General features: G+C 42.0%; 1 protein-coding gene across 1 annotated transcript in view; it reads left to right on the top strand.

The window, feature by feature from the left end:
* SLC25A42 (solute carrier family 25 member 42) overlaps nucleotides 1-23,631 on the top strand; it is a 428,471-nt gene that overhangs the window by 345,618 nt on the left and 59,222 nt on the right. The window contains exon 6 of the mRNA XM_053702913.1: nucleotides 3,628-3,744. Coding sequence (XP_053558888.1) covers nucleotides 3,628-3,744 — 117 coding nt within the window. The remainder of the gene's footprint in view (nucleotides 1-3,627; nucleotides 3,745-23,631) is intronic.

Consider the following 23,631-nt stretch of genomic DNA (forward strand, 5'->3'; position numbering starts at 1 on the left):
TCAGTCAAACATCTTCTCTATTCGTTGTTTATTCTGGAAGACATAGGGGTCAAAAAGCTACGGCTACCTCACTTTATAGCTATATAGACAGCTCTGCTGTGGTGCTCTTTGCCACTTCCTGTTAGCAGGAGGATAATATCCGTGGTCTCGTATCGTAGAAGAAATCAATTTATCAGGTAAGCATAAATTTCCTTTTTGTTGCAATCTAGAGCTTAAAAGTGGCTATAACATTGTTATGAACATTGGGATCTACCACAATCCTTTAGAAAAACTTTTCAGATCATTATTAACAGAAAAGCACCAGTAAAGTCTATAGGGATTTTTGTAGATAAATCAGTTTTTCTGAAGGATTGTGTTTGACAACTCTGATGAAAATCTGCCACCAAGTAGTGCTCCAAACACAAACACGCTCTTGAGTCTACCTAGGTATGCTCTTCAACAAAGCAGACAGAGTAAATTTGATAACGGAAGTAAATTGGGAGGTTTTTCAAATTGCTTGTTCTATCTGAATAATTAAAGTTTTGTATATATATTTTTTTGTAGTTCTTTGTTTTATTGAGTTTTAAATAAGTGATACAATCTACAAGAAAAACATAAATATAAAAAAGCATCCAATAGTGTAATACAACAATGTAGCTAGCAAAAGTTATCAAAATAGATCAAACAAGAAAAGATATAATTTTGCTAATTGCGGAAGAGAAAGGGGCAAGAGTTACACATGCTCACAAGAGAGGAGAAGAAAGAGTTTTATACCCGTCTCTCTCCTCGCTCATTCACCTATTAAAAAGGGTTAGGGCAAAAACGTGTGTCTGATTAAGCAGATAAAGAATTTAGACTTAGCTGAGTTGCACAGTTCCCAGGGAGAAAATAAATAAATAAGGGAGCGAGAGGGGGTGTTCTGTTATATTTGCCTACTGTGTTAAGTTATCCTACCTACATAACGCGTTCGACCAGATAGAGCACTTTCATATCTGCCATTTTAGTTTGAAACAGAAGCTGATGTCAAAATATTGATTGGATGGATATATTTGGCTGTTTGGAGTGCAGATCTCGCTCAAACATAAAACATTAAAACAAACACAAAATATTATGCATGTTATTAGCTTGTGATGATAGCATTCATTTTATAACTGTATTTTTTTTCAGGGTACAGATATGTTTCCATTTATTTTTTGTTAAATAGCCTGAAAAATAAATTTATAAAATGAATGCTATCATCACAAATACCATACAAATATTTGGTGTTTATGTTTTAATTATTTATGTTTGAGCGAGATCTGCACTCAAAACAGCGAAATATAAGGTGGTAGGAAAAGTATACAGAATACGATCACTATTTAAACATCAGCCTCCTTTTGAAATGTAACAAGGTAGGGAAATATTACAGAACAGGGGCTCCGGTGCATTACCATCCCTTACACCCTTTGTTGGTTGTTATGTTTTACATATTCATCCCAGTAAAATCATACCATTTGGAATGCGGATAATTTTTTAACTTCATAAAAGCATATTCTTTCAGTGAAAGAAGCTTGTAAGTTCTGTCCATCCACATTTGTTTGGTGGGTATAGTAAGGGTTTTCTAATTCCTAGCTAGCATGGATTTAGCATTGTGAAACGGATAGTAAACACCAACAATTGTATTGTTTAAAAAGATAGATAATCTTTGCATAAACAACACTGTTATAGAAATATACTTTCTCCAACATTTGTGTGTCCGGTCCACGGCGTCATCCATTACTTGTGGGATATTCTCCTCCCCTACAGGGAAAGGCAAGGAGAGCACACAGCAAGAGCTGTCCATATAGTCCCTCCCAGGCTCCTCCCCCCCAGTCATTCTCCTTGCCGCTCTGAACAAGTAGCATCTCCTCGGGGATGGTGAGGAGTTTGTGGGTGATCCACCCTATCTGGTGTTCCATTCAGATAAGGTTGTTTTGCGTACCAAGCCTGGTTTTCTTCCAAAAGTTGTTTCCAACAAGAATATTAACCAGGAAATAGTTGTCCCTTCTTTGTGTCCGAATCCAGTTTTCAAAGAAGGAACGTTTGTTACACAATTTAGATGTAGTCCGTGCTTTAAAGTTCTATTTAGAAGCAACAAAGGATTTCAGACAAACTTCTTCTTTGTTTGTCGTTTATTCTGGTAAGAGGAGAGGACAAAAAGCTACTGCTACCTCTTTCTTTCTGGCTGAAAAGCATTATCCGATTGGCTTAGGAGACTGCCGGACGGCAGCCTCCTGAACGAATCACAGCTCACTCTACTAGGGCTGTGGCTTCCACATGGGCCTTCAAGAACGAGGCTTCTGTTGATCAGATATGTAAGGCAGCGACTTGGTCTTCTCTGCACACTTTTGCCAAATTCTACAAATTTGATACTTTTGCTTCTTCGGAGGCTATTTTTGGGAGAAAGGTTTTGCAAGCCGTGGTGCCTTCTGTTTAGGTAACCTGATTTGCTCCCTCCCTTCATCCGTGTCCTAAAGCTTTGGTATTGGTTCCCACAAGTAATGGATGACGCCGTGGACCGGACACACCAATGTTGGAGAAAACAGAATTTATGCTTACCTGATAAATTACTTTCTCCAACGGTGTGTCCGGTCCACGGCCCGCCCTGGTTTTTTAATCAGGTTTGAAAAATTTCTTTCTCTATACACTACAGTCACCACGGCACCCTATTGTTTCTCCTTTTTTTCTCCTAACCGTCGGTCGAATGACTGGGGGGGGGCGGAGCCTGGGAGGGACTATATGGACAGCTCTTGCTGTGTGCTCTCCTTGCCTTTCCCTGTAGGGGAGGAGAATATCCCACAAGTAATGGATGACGCTGTGGACCGGACACACCGTTGGAGAAAGTAATTTATCAAGGAAAGCATAAATTCTGTTTTTTACCTCTTTAATCACCTTGTATCTAAGCTTCTGCTGACTGCCTCCTTATCTCAGATCTTTTGACAGACCTGCATTTCAGACAATTAGTGCTGACTCTTAAATAACTTCACGTGCATGAGCACAGTGTTGTCTATATGCAATACAAGAACTAACTCCCTCTAGCTGTGAAAAACTGTCAAATGCATTCATCAAAGAGGCGGCCCTCAAGGGCTTAGAAATTAGTATATGATCCTACCTAGGTTTAGCTTTCAACTAAAAATCACAAGAGAACAAAGCAAATTTGATAATAAAAGTAAATTAGAAAGTTGTTTAAAATTACATGCCCTATCTGAATCAGGAAAGTTTAATTTGGACTTTACTATCCTTTTAAGTACTATTTGTGTAAGTTTAGCGTAAGTTTCATTTTGACTTTAGGGTCCCTTTTTATTCTTCTATTGCTCACCTGGAAAAACAAAGTTTCCATACACATTTCCAGGCAAGCTTTCATATAACTGAATCACTCTGGCTTCCTGCTCTTCTGAGAGAGAACAAAATCCTTATGCATTTTTTATTTTAATTTAATATTTGTAGAAAATAGAAAACCCAGACATAACTTGATAGATCAAAAGTAAGCTCTCACAAATCAAGCATGAAAAGAGCCATTAAAGCCTGTATTTTTCTGAACACACACTATTCAAATAAAGCATTAAACATTCATTCAGTAAGTACTGGAGCTGTATGCTTGTAACATTCACTTGTCTGTCTCTCCTGCAGTGCTCTGACGCCGATTCCTCGTCTTGTTGCGGGTTCGCTTGCCGGTACAACGGCCACAATGATTACCTATCCCCTGGACCTTGTGCGAGCACGGATGGCTGTCACGCCAAAGGAAATGTAAGTTTATTTCACAAATTAGCAATACATTACCATAGCGAGAGATCATTACCAATTGCACTTGATAGTATCTGCAGACCCCAGATTAAAAAAAAAATCTAAGTATGGAACAGTTATCATTCGTTTCTCGAGTGTTTGTAATCCTTTAAAATCTGTTTGAATCCTTGCATTCAAACATGGCGACATATATTACTTTATAGAAAACCAATGGAATTTAGAAAACCAACAATTTTCAGAGTTAAATGAAAGGAAAATGTGGGCAAAATAAATATTGAAAGTATATTGCAAAGTTTTTTTTTTAACTACACATTAACTAAACATTTTTATTACAATCTCATACTTTTTAATATCCATTTAAAGAGTTAAAAAGTGACATAAGTATATATAGTGGAGTAAATTAACCCCTTTACCAAATAAAACGTGTATATATACATCTTTCAGTACTTTGCCTATCGCACTGCAAGTCGTGTATATACACGTCTTAGCTTCAGGAAGCTCCAGCAGTCTCGGCTGTTTGATTACAGCCAAGAGCTGGAGTTCTTGAAGCTCTAGGCATCTGCCACATATGGAACTGCAGCTCGATCGATGCTCTGGTTCCATATGAGGGCAGATGCCTGATCGTTAAGACTGTATTTGTCATTGTCTGTAACGATCGTTACTAGTGCCGGCGAGAGGTGTGGGCCCTACGCTACAGAAAAAAAATAAAGGGACAGTGAGGGATGGGGCAGCGACACTACAGAAAAAGGGGTGTGGGGGCCCAAACTAATGGTCGCGGGAGGGGGGAACACTACAAAAAATAATAATTAAAAAAGCAGTTTATAGGTACTGGCAGACAGTTTAGAGAACTGTTTGGCTGGGATCCGGGAGGTTGGGGGTAAAGGGGGGGATACTACACTGCAGAAAATATAAACATAAAATATATATTTTATTTAAAAAGAAAAAAAAAAAGTCTTAAATTTTCATACTGGTAGACTGTCTTCTAGTACCTAAGATGGGGGTGACCAGTGTGTGTGTGTGTGTGGGGGGGGGGGGGAAGGACTGGGGAGAGCTATTTGGGAGGTATCAGGTGGGAGGGTAATATCTACACTAAAGCTAAAATTAACATTTTAGGTTGAAATATTTTTTATTGGTACGTATCACAACATATCAATCATGACAATAGCATTTTAGAGTTTAACAATGGTCAATCTATGCTTTACGGTGTAAACATCCTTTATTTTTGTATAACTATCCCCTCCCCTCCCCCCCTCCCCTCTAACTTTAACAACAAACCAAATGTTTAACAAAATTAAAACATTAATTCTTCCCGTTGAGCAGTCAATAATGTCTCTTACTTTATTATCTACATTTTTCCTTTTTGATTTCGGTATTTGTTACCACTGGTTATTCTCTCACACTAACTGTTTTTCTGATGGATGAGGAGTATTATGGCCCTAAGCTTTTATTCCCTTAAGCATTCTGTGTTCCCTCCTGACCCAGATCAGTGATCCTACGAGCTCCGTGTTTATTCATTATCCAATGTACCCAAATATTCTGAAAGTGCCCCATCTTGCTCTGTATCCATGCTGCTGACTCAGACATTGCATAAATGCCTTCTATTTTATCTATTACTTCTGACCATCCAGGCGCTCCTACCTTCCAGTACCTGGCTATACAGAGTCTTGTGGCTGTACATAAAATGTTGATCAGTGTATTAACCGCCGAATTTAACGATTCCTGTGGAACATGTAGTAAAGCCTGTGATGCTGTTAGCTTAAATGTATCTCCTAACATTTTTATGAGGAGGTTTTCAAGTTTATGCCATGTAGGTTTTATTTTTGGACAATCCCACCACATATGGATATAGGATCCAATCTCTGAACATCCCCTGTAACATGATCTGCTATCCTGAGGAGTGTAATGTGACGATTTCAAAGGTGTGAGATACCATCGATATGAAGTCTTAAGTGCGTTCTCTATGAGGTCTGCTCCTATTAATCCCTTACTGATACTAGCATAAATATTCCGCCATTCCTCTTTCTCGTACCGAGCTTCTAAGTCTATTTCCCAGTTCTCATGTAACTTCGGTTTTGTTTTGTTTTTGGCTTCCTGCAGCGCTAAATATAGCCGCGATATTACTTTTTTTCCCCTATCTGATGATTTTGTAAGCTGTTCTAGGGTAGTGAGTGTAGCGGGTATATGGCCTTGCCTATATTTATTGATTGCACTGGATACCTGGAGATATAAAAACCATGGTAAAGTGACTGGGTGTATTTTTTCTTTTATCTGTGTATATGTCATCACTTTTCCTTTATCTAAGACGTCCGCTACTCTGTAGAGTCCCTTATTCTCCCATTTGGCTACTTGTCTCTGAAAATCTATGTGTATCAGTGCTCTAAGTGGTATTGTCGTGGATTGCTGTGGAATGAGTTTCAGTGTTTTAGTCAATTGATGCCATAGCTGCTTAGTTTCCTCTGTGATCTTCAGTTTTTGCTGTGACTTCTGTGTTTGCGTATTGAGGTTCCATATAATGTCTATTGGGTTACTATAGCCTCCTATGTCTGCTTCGATACCAGGCCATGTAAGACCTCTGCAGCCCTTAACTATTAATGTAGTCTGTGCTAATCTGGCTGCTTGATAATAGTCCACCAAATTGGGCACACCTATGCCTCCTAAGTGTTTATGCTGTTTGAGTATGTGTGCAGCAATTCTGGCCGCTTTATTGCCTCTTATAAATCTAATTATTTCTGACTAAAATTAACATTTTAAGCTACCTAATTAACCCCTTCACTGCGGGGAATAATAGAAGTGTGGTGCGCATCTGCAATTAGTGGCCTTCTAATTACCAAAAAGCAATGGTGATACCATATATGTCTGTTATTTCTGAACAAAGGGGATCCCAGAGAAACTTTTACAGCCATTTGTAAACCCAAAATTGGTTTGTTTGTTTTTTTAAAAAAAAAGTAACTTTTTTTATTTTTATTTTATTCGATCACATTTAGAGGTGAAATGGTGGCATGAAATATACCAAATTGGGCATAGATCAATACCTTGGGTTGCCTACTTAAAGTGATAGTAAACTACTAACTTTTCTTTTATGATTCAGATAGAACATACAATGTTAAACAAATTTGCAATTTACTTCTATTATCAAATTTGCTTCATTCTCTTGTTATCCATTGCTGAAGGGACAGCATTGCACTACTGGCAGCTAGCTGCACACATCTAGTTTTCCAATTACAAGAGACAAACATGTGCAGGCACCAATCGGCAGCAGCAGCTCCCACTAGTGTATGATGTGTGCATATTCATTTCTCCAACATTGGTGTGTCCGGTCCACGGCGTCATCCATAACTTGTGGGAATATTCTCCTCCCCAACAGGAAATGGCAAAGAGCACAGCAAAAGCTGTCCATATAGTCCCTCCCAGGCTCCGCCCCCCCAGTCATTCTCTTTGCCGCTCTGAACAAGTAGCATCTCCACGGAGATGGTGAAGAGTATGTGGTGTTTAGTTGTAGTTTTTTATTCTTCTATCAAGAGTTTGTTATTTTAAAATAGTGCTGGTATGTACTATTTACTCTGAAACAGAAAGAGATGAAGAGTTCTGTTTATAAGAGGAGTATGATTTTAGCAGCAGTAACTAAAATCGATTGCTGTTCCCACACAGGACTGTTGAGCTGAGAGAACTTCAGTTGGGGGGAACAGTTTGCAGACTTTTCTGCTCAAGGTATGACTAGCCATTTTTCTAACAAGACTGTGTAATGCTGGAAGGCTGTCATTTTTCCCTCATGGGGATCGGTAAGCCATTTTCTTAGTCTCAAACAGAATAAAGGGCTTATTATGGGCTATAAACTGGTAGACACTTTTATGGGCTAAATCGATTGCTTTATTTAGGTATTATATGCAGTTTGAAGTTGAATTTCACACTTGTATAACTTTGGGGAACGTTTTTTGCGCCAGGCACTTGTTAAGACACCTTCCCAGTCAGGGAACGGCCTTGCTCTGTAGTAGGCAGAGCCTCATTTCTCCAACATAGGTGTGTCCGGTCCACGGCGTCATCCTTACTTGTGGGATATTCTCTTCCCCAACAGGAAATGGCAAAGAGCCCAGCAAAGCTGGTCACATGATCCCTCCTAGGCTCCGCCTTCCCCAGTCATTCTCTTTGCCGTTGTACAGGCAACATCTCCACGGAGATGGCTTAGAGTTTTTTAGTGTTTAACTGTAGTTTTTATTATTCAATCAAGAGTTTGTTATTTTAAAATAGTGCTGGTATGTACTATTTACTCTGAAACAGAAAAGAGATAAAGATTTCTGTTTGTAAGAGGAAAATGATTTTAGCAACCGTTACTAAAATCGATGGCTGTTCCACACAGGACTGTTGAGAGGAATTAACTTCAGTTGGGGAAACAGTGAGCAGACTTTTGCTGCTTGAGGTATGACACATTCTAACAAGACGATGTAATGCTGGAAGCTGTCATTTTCCCTATGGGATCCGGTAAGCCATTTTTATTACAGACAGTAAATAAGGGCTTCACAAGGGCTTTTTAAGACTGTAGACATTTTCTGGGCTAAATCGATTTATATATAACATATTTTATACTCCATAGCCTTGAGGAATTATTTTAATCTTGGGAATTTTGTAAAATTGCTATGGGTCCAGATCCAGGGATCCCAAGGCGACTCTAGTAGATGCACTAGTAGCACCTTGGACCTTCAAACTAGCTTATGTATTCCCGCCGTTTCCTCTCATCCCCAGGCTGGTCGCCAGGATCAATCAGGAGAGGGTATCGGTGATCTTGATAGCTCCTGCGTGGCCACGCAGGACTTGGTATGCAGACCTGGTGAATATGTCATCGGCTCCACCATGGAAGCTACCTTTGAGACGAGACCTTCTTGTTCAAGGTCCGTTCGAACATCCGAATCTGGTCTCACTCCAACTGACTGCTTGGAGATTGAACGCTTGATCTTATCAAAGCGAGGGTTCTCAGATTCTGTTATTGATACTCTTGTTCAGGCCAGAAAGCCTGTAACTAGAAAAATTTACCACAAAATATGGAAAAAATATATTTGTTGGTGTGAATCTAAAGGATTCCCTTGGGACAAGGTAAAAATTCCTAAGATTCTATCCTTTCTTCAAGAAGGATTGGAGAAAGGATTATCTGCAAGTTCCTTGAAGGGACAGATTTCTGCCTTGTCTGTGTTACTTCACAAAAAGCTGGCAGCTGTGCCAGATGTTCAAGCCTTTGTTCAGGCTCTGGTTAGAATCAAGCCTGTTTACAAACCTTTGACTCCTCCTTGGAGTCTCAATTTAGTTCTTTCAGTTCTTCAGGGGGTTCCGTTTGAACCCTTACATTCCGTTGATATTAAGTTATTATCTTGGAAAGTTTTGTTTTTGGTTGCAATTTCTTCTGCTAGAAGAGTTTCAGAATTATCTGCTCTGCAGTGTTCTCCTCCTTATCTGGTGTTCCATGCAGATAAGGTGGTTTTACGTACTAAACCTGGTTTTCTTCCGAAAGTTGTTTCTAACAAAAACATTAACCAGGAGATAGTCGTGCCTTCTTTGTGTCCGAATCCAGTTTCAAAGAAGGAACGTTTGTTGCACAATTTGGATGTTGTTCGCGCTCTAAAATTCTATTTAGATGCTACAAAGGATTTTAGACAAACATCTTCCTTGTTTGTTGTTTATTCTGGTAAAAGGAGAGGTCAAAAAGCAACTTCTACCTCTCTCTCTTTTTGGATTAAAAGCATCATCAGATTGGCTTATGAGACTGCCGGACGGCAGCCTCCTGAAAGAATCACAGCTCATTCCACTAGGGCTGTGGCTTCCACATGGGCCTTCAAGAACGAGGCTTCTGTTGATCAGATATGTAAGGCAGCGACTTGGTCTTCACTTCACACTTTTACCAAATTTTACAAGTTTGATACTTTTGCTTCTTCTGAGGCTATTTTTGGGAGAAAGGTTTTGCAAGCCGTGGTGCCTTCCATTTAGGTGACCTGATTTGCTCCCTCCCTTCATCCGTGTCCTAAAGCTTTGGTATTGGTTCCCACAAGTAAGGATGACGCCGTGGACCGGACACACCTATGTTGGAGAAAACAGAATTATGTTTACCTGATAAATTACTTTCTCCAACGGTGTGTCCGGTCCACGGCCCGCCCTGGTTTTTTAATCAGGTCTGATAATTTATTTTCTTTAACTACAGTCACCACGGTATCATATGGTTTCTCCTATGCAAATATTCCTCCTTTACGTCGGTCGAATGACTGGGGAAGGCGGAGCCTAGGAGGGATCATGTGACCAGCTTTGCTGGGCTCTTTGCCATTTCCTGTTGGGGAAGAGAATATCCCACAAGTAAGGATGACGCCGTGGACCGGACACACCGTTGGAGAAAGTAATTTATCAGGTAAACATAAATTCTGTTTTTCACGCCATTACTGCACAGTTACTTTTGATAACAGTACATGCAGCTGCATGTGTGAGGGTCTGGAATTCACTGAAAAAGTTCCTAGAAGGCTTCATTTGGTATCGTATACCCCCCTGGGATTGGTGAAGTCGCAGCAAAGGCTGGGGCTGGGACTGTAAGGGGGTTAAAATTGTAAACGGCTCCGGTTTCCACATTTTAAGGGTTAACAGCTTGAAATTTGGGGTGCAATACTTTGAATGCATTAAGACACTGTGGTGAAAATTTGGTAAAGATTGGATAATTCCTTCATAGTTTTTCACATATTCAGTAATAAAGTGTACCCTGTTTAAGTTTTAAAGAGACAGTAACGGTTTTGTTTTAAAACGGTTTCTCCAACATAGGTGTGTCCGGTCCACGGCGTCATCCTTACTTGTGGGATATTCTCTTCCCCAACAGGAAATGGCAAAGAGCCCAGCAAAGCTGGTCACATGATCCCTCCTAGGCTCCGCCTTCCCCAGTCATTCTCTTTGCCGTTGCACAGGCAACATCTCCACGGAGATGGCTCAGAGTTTTTTGGTGTTTAAATGTAGTTTTTATTCTTCAATCAAGAGTTTGTTATTTTAAAATAGTGCTGGTATGTACTATTTACTCTGAAACAGAAAAGAGATGAAGATTTCTGTTTGTAAGAGGAAAATGATTTTAGCAACCGTTACTAAAATCGATGGCTGTTTCCACACAGGACTGTTGAGAGGAATTAACTTCAGTTGGGGGAAACAGTGAGCAGACTTTGGCTGCTTGAGGTATGACACATTTCTAACAAGACTTGGTAATGCTGGAAGTTGTCATTTTCCCTATGGGATCCGGTAAGCCATTTTCTTAATTTTCAATATAAGAATAAAAGGGCTTCACAAGGGCTTTAAAGACTGGTAGACATTTTTCTGGGCCAAAACGATTACTATATAAGCATTTTTAATGGTTTATAACTTTGGAGAGTTATTTTAATCTTGGCAATTTTGTTAAAAAAACGGACAGGCACTGTATTGGACACCTTTTTCACTGGGGGCCTTTTCTAGTCATAGGCAGAGCCTCATTTTCGCGCCACTAATGCGCAGTTGTTTTTGAGAAGCAAGGCATGCAGATGCATGTGTGAGGAGCTCAGATCCACTGAAAAAGCTTATTGAAGGTGTCATTTGGTATCGTATTCCCCTCTGGGCTTGGTTGGGTCTCATCAAAGCAGATACCAGGGACTGTATAGGGGTTAAATGTAAAAACGGCTCCGGTTCCGTTATTTTAAGAGTTAAAGCTTTCAAATTTGGTGTGCAATACTTTTAAGGCTTTATGACACTGTGGTGAAATTTTGGTGAATTTTGAACATTTCCTTCATACTTTTGCGTATATTCAGTAAAAAAGTGTGTTCAGTTTAAAATTTAAAGAGACAGTAACGGTTTTATTTTAAAACGTTTTTTGTGCTTTGTTATCAAGTTTATGCCTATTAACATGTCTGAACTATCAGATAGACGATGTTCTGTATGTTCGGAAGCCAAGGTTCCTATCCATTTAAATATATGTGATGAATGTGACAAACAAAGTAGGGACAATGATGCCACTGATAATAATGTTGCCCAAAATGATTCCTTAAGTGAGGGGAGTAAGCATGGTACTGCATCATCCCCTTCTATGTCTACACCAGTCTTGCCCACTCAGGAGGCCCCTAGTGCATCTAGTGCGCCAATCCTCCTTACTATGCAACAATTAACGGCTGTAATGGATAATTCTATTAAAAACATTTTAGCCAAAATGCCCACTTATCAGCGAAAGCGCGACTGCTCTGTTTTAGATACTGAAGAGCATGAGGACGCTGATGATAATGGTTCTGACATGCCCTTACACCAGTCTGAAGGGGCTAGGGAGGTTTTGTCTGAGGGAGAAATTTCAGATTCAGGAAAAATTTCTCAACAAGCTGAACCTGACGTTATTACATTTAAATTTAAATTGGAACATCTCCGCGCTCTGCTTAAGGAGGTGTTATCTACTCTGGATGATTGTGACAATTTGTTCATTCCAGAGAAATTATGTAAGATGGACAGGTTCCTAGAGGTCCCGGTGCCCCCCGAAGCTTTTCCTATACCCAAGCGGGTGGCGGACATTGTAAATAAAGAATGGGAAAGGCCCGGCATACCTTTTGTCCCTCCCCCTATATTTAAGAAATTATTTCCTATGGTCGACCCCAGGAAGGACTTATGGCAGACAGTCCCCAAGGTCGAGGGGGCGGTTTCTACTCTAAACAAACGCACCACTATCCCTATAGAAGATAGTTGTGCTTTCAAAGATCCTATGGATAAAAAATTAGAGGGTTTGCTTAAAAAGATGTTTGTTCAGCAAGGTTACCTTCTACAACCAATTTCATGCATTGTTCCTGTCACTACAGCAGCGGGTTTCTGGTTCGAGGAACTAGAAAAGTCGCTCAATCAAGCATCCTCTTATGAGGAGGTTATGGACAGAGTTCAAGCACTTAAGTTGGCTAACTCTTTTACCTTAGACGCCACTTTGCAATAAGCTAGATTAGCGGCGAAAAATTCAGGTTTTGCTATTGTGGCGCGCAGAGCGCTTTGGCTGAAGTCTTGGTCAGCGGATGTGTCCTCCAAAAACAGATTGCTTAACATCCCTTTCAAGGGGAAAACGCTGTTTGGCCCTGACTTGAAAGAGATTATTTCAGACATCACTGGGGGAAAGGGCCACGCCCTTCCTCAGGATAGGTCTTTTAAGGCTAAAAATAAAACAAATTTTCGTCCCTTTCGCAGAAACGGACCAGCCTCAAATTCTACATCCTCTAAGAAAGAGGGTAATTCTTCTCAAACCAAGCCAGCCTGGAGACCGATGCAAGGCTGGAACAAAGGTAAGCAGGCCAAGAAGCCCGCTACCGCTACCAAGACAGCATGAGATGCTGGCCCCCGATCCGGGACCGGATCTGGTGGGGGGCAGACTCTCTCTCTTCGCTCAGACTTGGGCAAGAGGTGTTCAGGATCCTTGGGCGCTAGAAATAGTTTCTCAAGGTTATCTCCTGGAATTCAAGGAACTACCCCCAAGGGGAAGGTTCCACAGGTCTCAATTGTCTTCAGACCAAGTAAAAAGACAGGCATTCTTACATTGTGTAGAAGACCTGTTAAAGATGGGAGTGATTCATCCTGTTCCATTAGGAGAACAAGGGATGGGGTTTTACTCCAATCTGTTCATAGTTCCCAAAAAAGAGGGAACATTCAGGCCAATTTTGGATCTCAAGATCCTAAACAAATTTCTCAAGGTCCCATCGTTCAAGATGGAAACCATTCGGACAATTCTTCCTACCATCCAGGAAGGTCAATTCATGACCACGGTGGATTTAAAGGATGCGTATCTACATATTCCTATCCACAAGGAACATCATCGGTTCCTAAGATTCGCCTTTCTGGACAAGCATTACCAGTTTGTGGCACTTCCATTCGGACTAGCCACTGCTCCAAGAATTTTCACAAAGGTACTAGGGTCCCTTCTAGCGGTGCTAAGGCCAAGGGGCATTGCAGTAGTACCCTACTTGGACGACATACTGATTCAAGCGTTGTCTCTACCTCAAGCAAAGGCTCATACGGACATTGTCCTAGCCTTTCTCAGATCTCACGGGTGGAAAGTGAACGTAGAAAAAAGTTCTCTATTCCTGTCAACAAGAGTTCCCTTCTTGGGAACAATAATAGACTCCTTGGAAATGAAGATTTTTCTGACAGAAGCCAGAAAATCAAAACTTCTAAGCTCTTGTCAAGTACTTCATTCTGTTCTTCTTCCTTCCATAGCGCAGTGCATGGAAGTAATAGGTTTGATGGTTGCGGCAATGGACATAGTTCCTTTTGCGCAAATTCATCTAAGACCATTACAACTGTGCATGCTCAGACAGTGGAATGGGGATTATACAGATTTGTCCCCGACGATCCAAGTAGATCAGAGGACCAGAGATTCACTCCGTTGGTGGCTGACCCTGGACAACCTGTCCCAAGGGATGAGCTTCAGAAGACCAGAGTGGGTCATTGTAACGACCGACGCCAGCCTGGTGGGCTGGGGCGCGGTCTGGAAACACCTGAAAGCTCAGGGTCTATGGTCTCGGGAAGAATCTCTTCTCCCGATAAACATTCTGGAACTGAGAGCGATATTCAATGCTCTCAAGGCATGGCCTCAACTAGCAAAGGCCAAATTCATAAGGTTTCAATCAGACAACATGACGACTGTTGCATATATCAACCATCAGGGGGGAACAAGGAGTTCCCTGGCGATGGAAGAAGTGACCAAAGTAATTCAATGGGCGGAGCTTCACTCCTGCCACTTGTCTGCAATCCACATCCCAGGAGTGGAAAATTGGGAAGCGGATTTTCTGAGTCGTCAGACATTTCATCCGGGGGAGTGGGAACTCCATCCGGAAATCTTTGCCCAAATAACTCAATTATGGGGCTTTCCAGACATGGATCTGATGGCGTCTCGTCAGAACTTCAAGGTTCCTTGCTACGGGTCCAGATCCAGGGATCCCAAGGCGACTCTAGTAGATGCACTAGTAGCGCCCTGGACCTTCAACCTAGCTTATGTGTTCCCACCGTTTCCTCTCATTCCCAGGCTGGTAGCCAGGATCAATCAGGAGAGGGCTTCGGTGATCTTGATAGCTCCTGCGTGGCCACGCAGAACTTGGTATGCAGACCTGGTGAATATGTCATCGGCTCCACCATGGAAGCTACCGTTGAGACGGGACCTTCTTGTTCAAGGTCCGTTCGAACATCCGAATCTGGCATCACTCCAACTGACTGCTTGGAGATTGAACGCTTGATTTTATCAAAGCGTGGGTTCTCAGATTCTGTCATTGATACTCTTATTCAGGCTAGAAAGCCTGTAACTAGAAAAATTTACCATAAAATATGGAAAAAATATATCTGTTGGTGCGAATCAAAGGGATTCCCATGGAACAGGGTAAAAATTCCTAAGATTCTATCCTTTCTACAAGAGGGTTTGGAGAAAGGATTATCTGCAAGTTCTTTGAAGGGACAGATTTCTGCTTTATCTGTTTTACTTCACAAGAAGCTGGCGGCTGTGCCAGATGTTCAGGCTTTTGTTCAGGCTCTGGTTAGAATCAAGCCTGTCTACAAACCTTTGACTCCTCCTTGGAGTCTCAATTTAGTTCTTTCAGTTCTTCAAGGGGTTCCGTTTGAACCCTTACATTCCGTAGATATCAAGTTATTATCTTGGAAAGTTTTGTTTTTGGTTGCAATTTCTTCTGCTAGAAGAGTTTCAGAGTTATCTGCTCTGCAGTGTTCTCCTCCTTATCTGGTGTTCCATGCAGATAAGGTGGTTTTGCGTACTAAACCTGGTTTTCTTCCGAAAGTTGTTTCTAACAAAAATATTAACCAGGAGATATTTGTGCCTTCTTTGTGTCCGAATCCAGTTTCAAAGAAGGAACGTTTGTTGCACAATTTGGATGTAGTTCGTGCTCTAAAGTTCTATTTAGAGGCTACAAAGGATTTCAGACAAACATCTTCCTTGTTTGTTGTTTATTCTGGTAAAAGGAGAGGTCAAAAAGCAACTTCTACCTCTCTCTCTTTTTGGCTTAAAAGCATCATCAGATTAGCTTATGAGACTGCCGGACGGCAGCCTCCTGAAAGAATCACAGCTCATTCCACTAGGGCTGTGGCTTCCACATGGGCCTTCAAGAACGAGGCTTCTGTTGATCAGATATGTAAGGCAGCGACTTGGTCTTCACTGCACACTTTTACCAAATTTTACAAATTTGATACTTTTGCTTCTTCTGAGGCTATTTTTGGGAGAAAGGTTTTACAAGCCGTGGTGCCTTCCATCTAGGTGACCTGATTTGCTCCCTCCCATCATCCGTGTCCTAAAGCTTTGGTATTGGTTCCCACAAGTAAGGATGACGCCGTGGACCGGACACACCTATGTTGGAGAAAACAGAATTTATGTTTACCTGATAAATTACACGGTGTGTCCGGTCCACGGCCCGCCCTGGTTTTTTAATCAGGTCTGATGATTTATTTTCTCTAACTACAGTCACCACGGTATCATATGATTTCTCCTATGCAAATATTCCTCCTTTACGTCGGTCGAATGACTGGGGAAGGCGGAGCCTAGGAGGGATCATGTGACCAGCTTTGCTGGGCTCTTTGCCATTTCCTGTTGGGGAAGAGAATATCCCACAAGTAAGGATGACGCCGTGGACCGGACACACCGTTGGAGAAAGTAATTTATCAGGTAAACATAAATTCTGTTTTTTGTGCTTTATTAACCAGTTTAAGCCTGTTTAACATGTCTGTGCCTTTAGATAGATCATGTTCTGTATGTATGGAAGCCAATGTGACTCCCCCTTCAAATATGTGTGATAATTGTGCCATAGCGTCCAAACAAAGTAAGGACAGTACTGTCACAAATAGTAAAGTTGCCCAAGATGATTCCTCAGATGAAGGAAGTAGACATAGTTCTACATCATCTCCTTCTGTGTCTACACCAGTTTTGCCCACGCAGGAGACCCCTAGTACTTCTAGCGCGCCAATGCTTGTTACTATGCAACAATTGACGGCAGTAATGGATAACTCCATAGCAAATATTTTATCCAAAATGCCAGCATTTCAGAGAGAGCGCGATTGCTCTGTTTTAAACACTATAGAGCAGGAGGGCGCTGATGATAATTTCTCCAACATTGGTGTGTCCGGTCCACGGCGTCATCCTTACTTGTGGGATATTCTCTTCCCCAACAGGAAATGGCAAAGAGTCCCAGCAAAGCTGGCCATATAGTCCCTCCTAGGCTCCGCCCACCCCAGTCATTCTCTTTGCCGTTGCACAGGCAACATCTCCACGGAGATGGTTAAGAGTTTTTTGGTGTTTAAATGTAGTTTTTATTCTTCTATCAAGTGTTTGTTATTTTAAAATAGTGCTGGTATGTACTATTTACTCTGAAACAGAAAAGGATGAAGATTTCTGTTTGTGAGAGGAAGATGATTTTAGCAGACAGTAACTAAAATCGATTGCTGTTTCCACATAGGACTGTTGAGATGAAGTAACTTCAGTTGGGGGAAACAGTTAGCAGACTTTTCTGCTTAAGGTATGACTAGCCATATTTCTAACAAGACCATGTAATGCTGGAAGGCTGTCATTTCCCCTCATGGGGACCGGTAAGCCATTTTCTTAGTCAAACAAACAGAATAAAGGGCTTATTATGGGCTAAAAAACTGGTAGACATTCTTATGGGCTAAATCGATTGCTTTATTTGGGCATTTTATTCATATTTATGCTGACAATTTGCATTTATAAACTTTGGGAACGTTTATTAAACGGCAGGCACTGTGTTAGACACCTTTTCCAGTCAGGGGGCCTTCCTAGTTATAGACTGAGCCTCATTTTCGCGCCATTACTGCGCAGTTGTTTTTTGAGAGCAGGGCATGCAGATGCATGTGTGAGGATCTAAAAATTGCTGGAAAAGCTTCTAGAAGGCGTCAATTGGTATCGTATTCCCCTCTGGGCTTGGTTGGGTCTCAGCAAAGACTATAGCTGGGACTGTATAGGGGTTAAATTTTATAAACGGCTCCGGTTCCGTTATTTTAAGGGTTAAAGCTCTGAAATTTGGTGTGCAATACTATTAATGCTTTAAGACACTGTGGTGAAATTTTGGTAATTTTTGAACAATTCCTTCATACTTTTTCACATATTCAGTAATAAAGTGTTTTCTGTTTAAAATTTAAAGAGACAGTAACGGTTTTGTTTTAAAACGTTTTTTGTGCTTTGTTGACAAGTTTAAGCCTGTTTAACATGTCTGTACCTTCAGATAAGCTATGTTCTATATGTATGAAAGCCAATGTGTCTCCCCATTTAAATTTATGTGATAATTGTGCCATAGCGTCCAAACAAAGTAAGGACATTACTGCCACAGATAATGAAATTGCCCAAGATAATTCCTCAGATGAGGGGAGTAAACATGATACTACATCATCTCCTACTGTGTCTACACCAGTTTTGCCCATGCAGGAGGCCCCTAGTACATCTAGTGCGCCAATGCTTATTACCATGCAACAATTAACGGCTGTAATGGATAACTCCATAGCAAATATTTTATCCAAAATGCCTATTTATCAGAGAAAGCGCGATTGCTCTGTTTTAAACACTGAAGAGCAGGAGGGCGCTGATGATAATTGTTCTGTCATACCCTCACACCAATCTGAAGGGGCCATGAGGGAGGTTTTGTCAGATGGAGAAATCTCAGATTCAGGAAAGATTTCTCAACAAGCTGAACCTGATGTTGTGACATTTAAATTAGAACATCTCCGCGCACTGCTTAAGGAGGTGTTATCTACTCTGGATGATTGTGACAACTTGGTCATTACAGAGAAATTATGCAAGATGGACAAGTTCCTAGAGGTTCCGGTGCACCCCAACGTTTTTCCTGTACCCAAGCGGGTGGCGGACATAGTAAATAAGGAGTGGGAAAAGCCCGGCATACCTTTTTGTTCCCCCCCCCCCCCTATATTTAAGAAATTATTTCCTATGGTCGACCCCAGAAAGGACTTATGGCAGACAGTCCCTAAGGTCGAGGGGGCAGTTTCTACTCTAAACAAACGCACTACTATTCCTATCGAAGATAGTTGTGCTTTCAAAGATCCTATGGATAAAAAATTGGAGGGTTTGCTTAAAAAGATTTTTGTACAGCAAGGTTACCTTCTACAACCAATTTCGTGCATTGTTCCTGTCACTACAGCAGCGTGTTTCTGGTTCGAGGAACTAGAAAAGTCGCTCAGTAGAGAGACTCCATATGAGGAGGTTATGGACAGAGTTCACGCACTTAAATTGGCTAACTCTTTTATTTTAGATGCCGCTTTGCAATTAGCTAGATTAGCGGCGAAAAATTCAGAGCGCTTTGGCTAAAGTCTTGGTCAGCGGATGTGTCATCCAAGACAAAATTGCTTAACATCCCTTTCAAAGGTAAAACTCTATTTGGACCAGAATTGAAAGAGATTATTTCAGACATCACTGGGGGAAAGGGCCACGCCCTTCCACAAGATAGGTCTTTCAAGGCTAAAAATAAGTCTAATTTTCGTCCCTTTCGTAATTTCAGGAACGGACCGGCCTCTAATTCTGCATCCTCTAAGCAAGAGGGTAATGCCTCACAACCCAAACCAGCCTGGAAACCGATGCAAGGCTGGAACAAGGGTAAGCAGGCCAAGAAGCCTGCCGCTGCTAACAAAACAGCATGAAGGAGTAGCCCCCGATCCGGGACCGGATCTAGTGGGGGGCAGACTCTCTCTCTTTGCTCAGGCTTGGGCAAGAGATGTTCAGGATCCCTGGGCGCTAGAAATAGTTTCTCAGGGTTATCTCCTGGAATTCAAGGAACTACCCCCAAGGGGAAGGTTCCACATGTCTCACTTATCCTCAAACCAAATAAAGAGACAGGCATTCTTACTTTGTGTAGAAGACCTGTTAAAGATGGGAGTGATACACCCAGTTCCAATAAAGGAACAAGGAATGGGATTTTATTCCAATCTGTTCGTAGTTCCCAAAAAAGAGGGAACTTTCAGACCAATTTTGGATTTGAAGATCCTAAACAAATTTCTCAGGGTACCATCGTTCAAGATGGAAACCATTCGAACGATTCTACCCACTATCCAGGAAAGTCAATTTATGACTACCGTGGATCTAAAGGATGCGTACCTACATATTCCTATCCACAAAGAACATCATCAGTTCCTAAGGTTCGCTTTTCTGGACAAGCATTACCAGTTTGTGGCCCTCCCATTCGGGTTAGCCACTGCTCCAAGGATTTTCACAAAGGTGCTGGGGTCCCTTCTAGCGGTTCTAAGACCGAGGGGCATTGCAGTAGTACCTTACTTGGACGACATTCTAATACAAGCGTCGTCCCTGTCAAAAGCAAAGGCTCATACAGACATAGTTCTAGCCTTTCTCAGATCACACGGATGGAAGGTGAACATAGAAAAAAGTTCTCCGTCGACAAGAGTTCCCTTCTTGGGAACAATAATAGATTCCTTAGAAATGAGGATTTTTCTGACAGAGGTCAGAAAATCAAAACTTCTAAGCTCTTGTCAAGTGCTTCATTCTGTTCCTCGGCCTTCCATAGCGCAGTGCATGGAAGTAGCAGGGTTGATGGTTGCAACAATGGACATAGTTCCTTTTGCACGAATTCATCTAAGACCATTACAACTGTGCATGCTCAAACAGTGGAATGGGGACTATACAGACTTGTCTCCAATGATTCAAGTAGATCAGAAGACCAGAGATTCACTGCGTTGGTGGCTGACCCTGGACCATCTGTCCCAGGGAATGAGCTTCCGCAGACCAGAGTGGGTCATTGTCACGACCGACGCCAGTCTAGTGGGCTGGGGCGCGGTCTGGGAATCCCTAAAAGCTCAGGGTCTATGGTCTCGGGAAGAGTCTCTTCTCCCGATAAACATTCTGGAACTCAGAGCGATATTCAATGCTCTCAGGGCTTGGCCTCAACTAGCAAAGGCCAGATTCATAAGGTTCCAATCAGACAACATGACGACCGTTGCGTACATCAATCATCAGGGGGGAACAAGGAGTTCCCTGGCGATGAAAGAAGTGACCAAAATAATTCAATGGGCGAAGGATCACTCCTGCCACCTGTCTGCGATCCACATCCCAGGTGTGGAAAACTGGGAGGCGGATTTTCTGAGTCGTCAGACATTCCATCCGGGGGAGTGTGAACTCCATTTGGAGATCTTTGCCCAAATAACTCAATTATGGGGCATTCCAGACATGGATCTGAAGGCGTCTCGTCAGAACTTCAAGGTTCCTTGCTACGGGTCCAGATCCAGGGATCCCAAGGCGACTCTAGTAGATGCACTAGTAGCACCTTGGACCTTCAACCTAGCTTATGTATTTCCACCGTTTCCTCTCATTCCCAGGCTGGTAGCCAGGATCAATCAGGAGAGGGCCTCGGTGATCTTGATAGCTCCTGCGTGGCCACGCAGGACTTGGTATGCAGACCTGGTGAATATGTCATCGGCTCCACCATGGAAGCTACCTTTGAGACAGGACCTTCTTGTTCAGGGTCCATTCGAACATCCAAATCTGGTCTCCCTCCAGCTGACGGCTTGGAGATTGAACGCTTGATTCTATCGAAGCGTGGGTTTTCAGATTCTGTGATAGATACTCTGGTTCAGGCCAGAAAACCGGTAACTAGAAAGATTTACCATAAAATATGGAAAAAATATATCTGTTGGTGTGAATCCAAAGGATTCCCATGGGATAAGATAAAAATTCCTAAGATTCTCTCCTTTCTACAAGAAGGTTTGGAGAATGGATTATCTGCAAGTTCTCTAAAGGGACAGATCTCTGCTTTATCTGTCTTACTACACAAAAGACTGGCAGCTGTGCCAGATGTACAAGCATTTGTTCAGGCTCTGGTTAGGATCAAGCCTGTTTACAGACCTTTGACTCCCCCCTGGAGTCTAAATCTAGTTCTTTCAGTTCTTCAAGGGGTTCCGTTTGAACCTTTACATTCCATAGATATTAAGTTACTATCTTGGAAAGTTTTGTTTTTGGTTGCAATTTCTTCTGCTAGCAGAGTTTCAGAGTTATCTGCTCTGCAGTGTTCTCCGCCCTATCTGGTGTTCCATGCAGATAAGGTGGTTTTGCGTACTAAGCCTGGTTTTCTTCCTAAGGTTGTTTCTAACAAAAATATTAACCAGGAGATAGTTGTACCTTCTTTATGTCCGAATCCAGTTTCAAAGAAGGAACGTTTGTTACACAATTTGGACGTAGTCCGTGCTCTAAAATTCTATTTAGAGGCTACAAAAGATTTCAGACAAACATCTTCCTTGTTTGTTGTTTATTCTGGTAAAAGGAGAGGTCAAAAAGCGACTTCTACCTCTTTCCTTTTGGCTTAAAAGCATCATCCGATTGGCTTATCAGACTGCCGGACGGCAGCCTCCTGAAAGAATCACAGCTCACTCCACTAGGGCTGTGGCTTCCACATGGGCCTTCAAGAACGAGGCTTCTGTTGACCAGATATGTAAGGCAGCGACTTGGTCTTCACTGCACACTTTTGCCAAATTTTACAAATTTGATACTTTTGCTTCTTCGGAGGCCATTTTTGGGAGAAAGGTTTTGCAAGCTGTGGTGCCTTCCGTTTAGGTAACCTGATTTTCTCCCTCCCTTTATCCGTGTCCTAAAGCTTTGGTATTGGTTCCCACAACTAAGGATGACGCCATGGACCGGACACACCAATGTTGGAGAAAACAGAATTTATGCTTACCTGATAAATTACTTTCTCCAATGGTGTGTCCGGTCCACGGCCCGCCCTGGTTTTTTAATAAGGTCTGATGAATTATTTTCTCTAACTACAGTCACCACGATACCATATGGTTTCTCCTATATATATTTCCTCCTGTCCGTCGGTTGAATGACTGGGGTGGGCGGAGCCTAGGAGGGACTATATGGCCAGCTTTGCTGGGACTCTTTGCCATTTCCTGTTGGGGAAGAGAATATCCCACAAGTAAGGATGACGCCGTGGACCGGACACACCGTTGGAGAAAGTAATTTATCAGGTAAGCATAAATTCTGTTTTTTCTGTCATACCCTCACACCAATCTGAAGTGGCAATGAGGGAGGTTTTGTCAGATGGGGAAATTTCTGATACAGGAAGAATTTCTCAGCAGGCAGAACCTGATGTTGTGACATTTAAATTTAAATTAGAGCATCTCCGCGCATTACTTAAGGAGGTGCTATCTACTCTGGATGATTGTGACAATCTGGTCATCCCAGAAAAATTGTGCAAGATGGACAAGTTCCTTGAGGTCCCGGTGCACCCTGATGCTTTTCCGATACCCAAGCGGGTGGCGGACATAGTGAATAAGGAGTGGGAGAAGCCCGGCATACCTTTTGTCCCCCCTCCTATATTTAAGAAATTATTTCCTATGGTCGACCCCAGAAAGGACTTATGGCAGACAGTCCCTAAGGTCGAGGGGGCAGTTTCTACACTAGCCAAACGCACGACCATTCCTATTGAGGACAATTGTGCTTTCAAAGATCCTATGGATAAAAAATTGGAGGGTTTGCTTAAAAAGATTTTTGTACAGCAAGGTTACCTCCTTCAACCTATTTCGTGTATTATTCCTGTCACTACAGCGGCGTGGTTCTGGTTCGAAGAACTAGAAAAGTCGCTCAGTAGGGAAACTCTGTATGAGGAAGTCATGGACAGAATTCACGCACTTAAGTTAGCTAATTCCTTTATTTTAGATGCCGCTTTGCAGTTAGCGAGATTAGCGGCAAAAAAATCAGGGTTTGCAATTGTGGCGCGCAGAGCGCTCTGGCTAAAGTCTTGGTCGGCGGATGTATCTTCCAAGACAAAATTGCTTAATATCCCTTTCAAAGGTAAGACCCTTTTTGGGCCAGAATTGAAAGAAATTATTTCAGACATCACTGGGGGGAAAGGGCCATGCCCTCCCACAAGATAGGCCTTTCAA

The sequence above is a fragment of the Bombina bombina genome, chromosome 2 (assembly GCF_027579735.1).
Source record: "Bombina bombina isolate aBomBom1 chromosome 2, aBomBom1.pri, whole genome shotgun sequence".
In the NCBI taxonomy this organism is placed as follows: domain Eukaryota; kingdom Metazoa; phylum Chordata; class Amphibia; order Anura; family Bombinatoridae; genus Bombina; species Bombina bombina.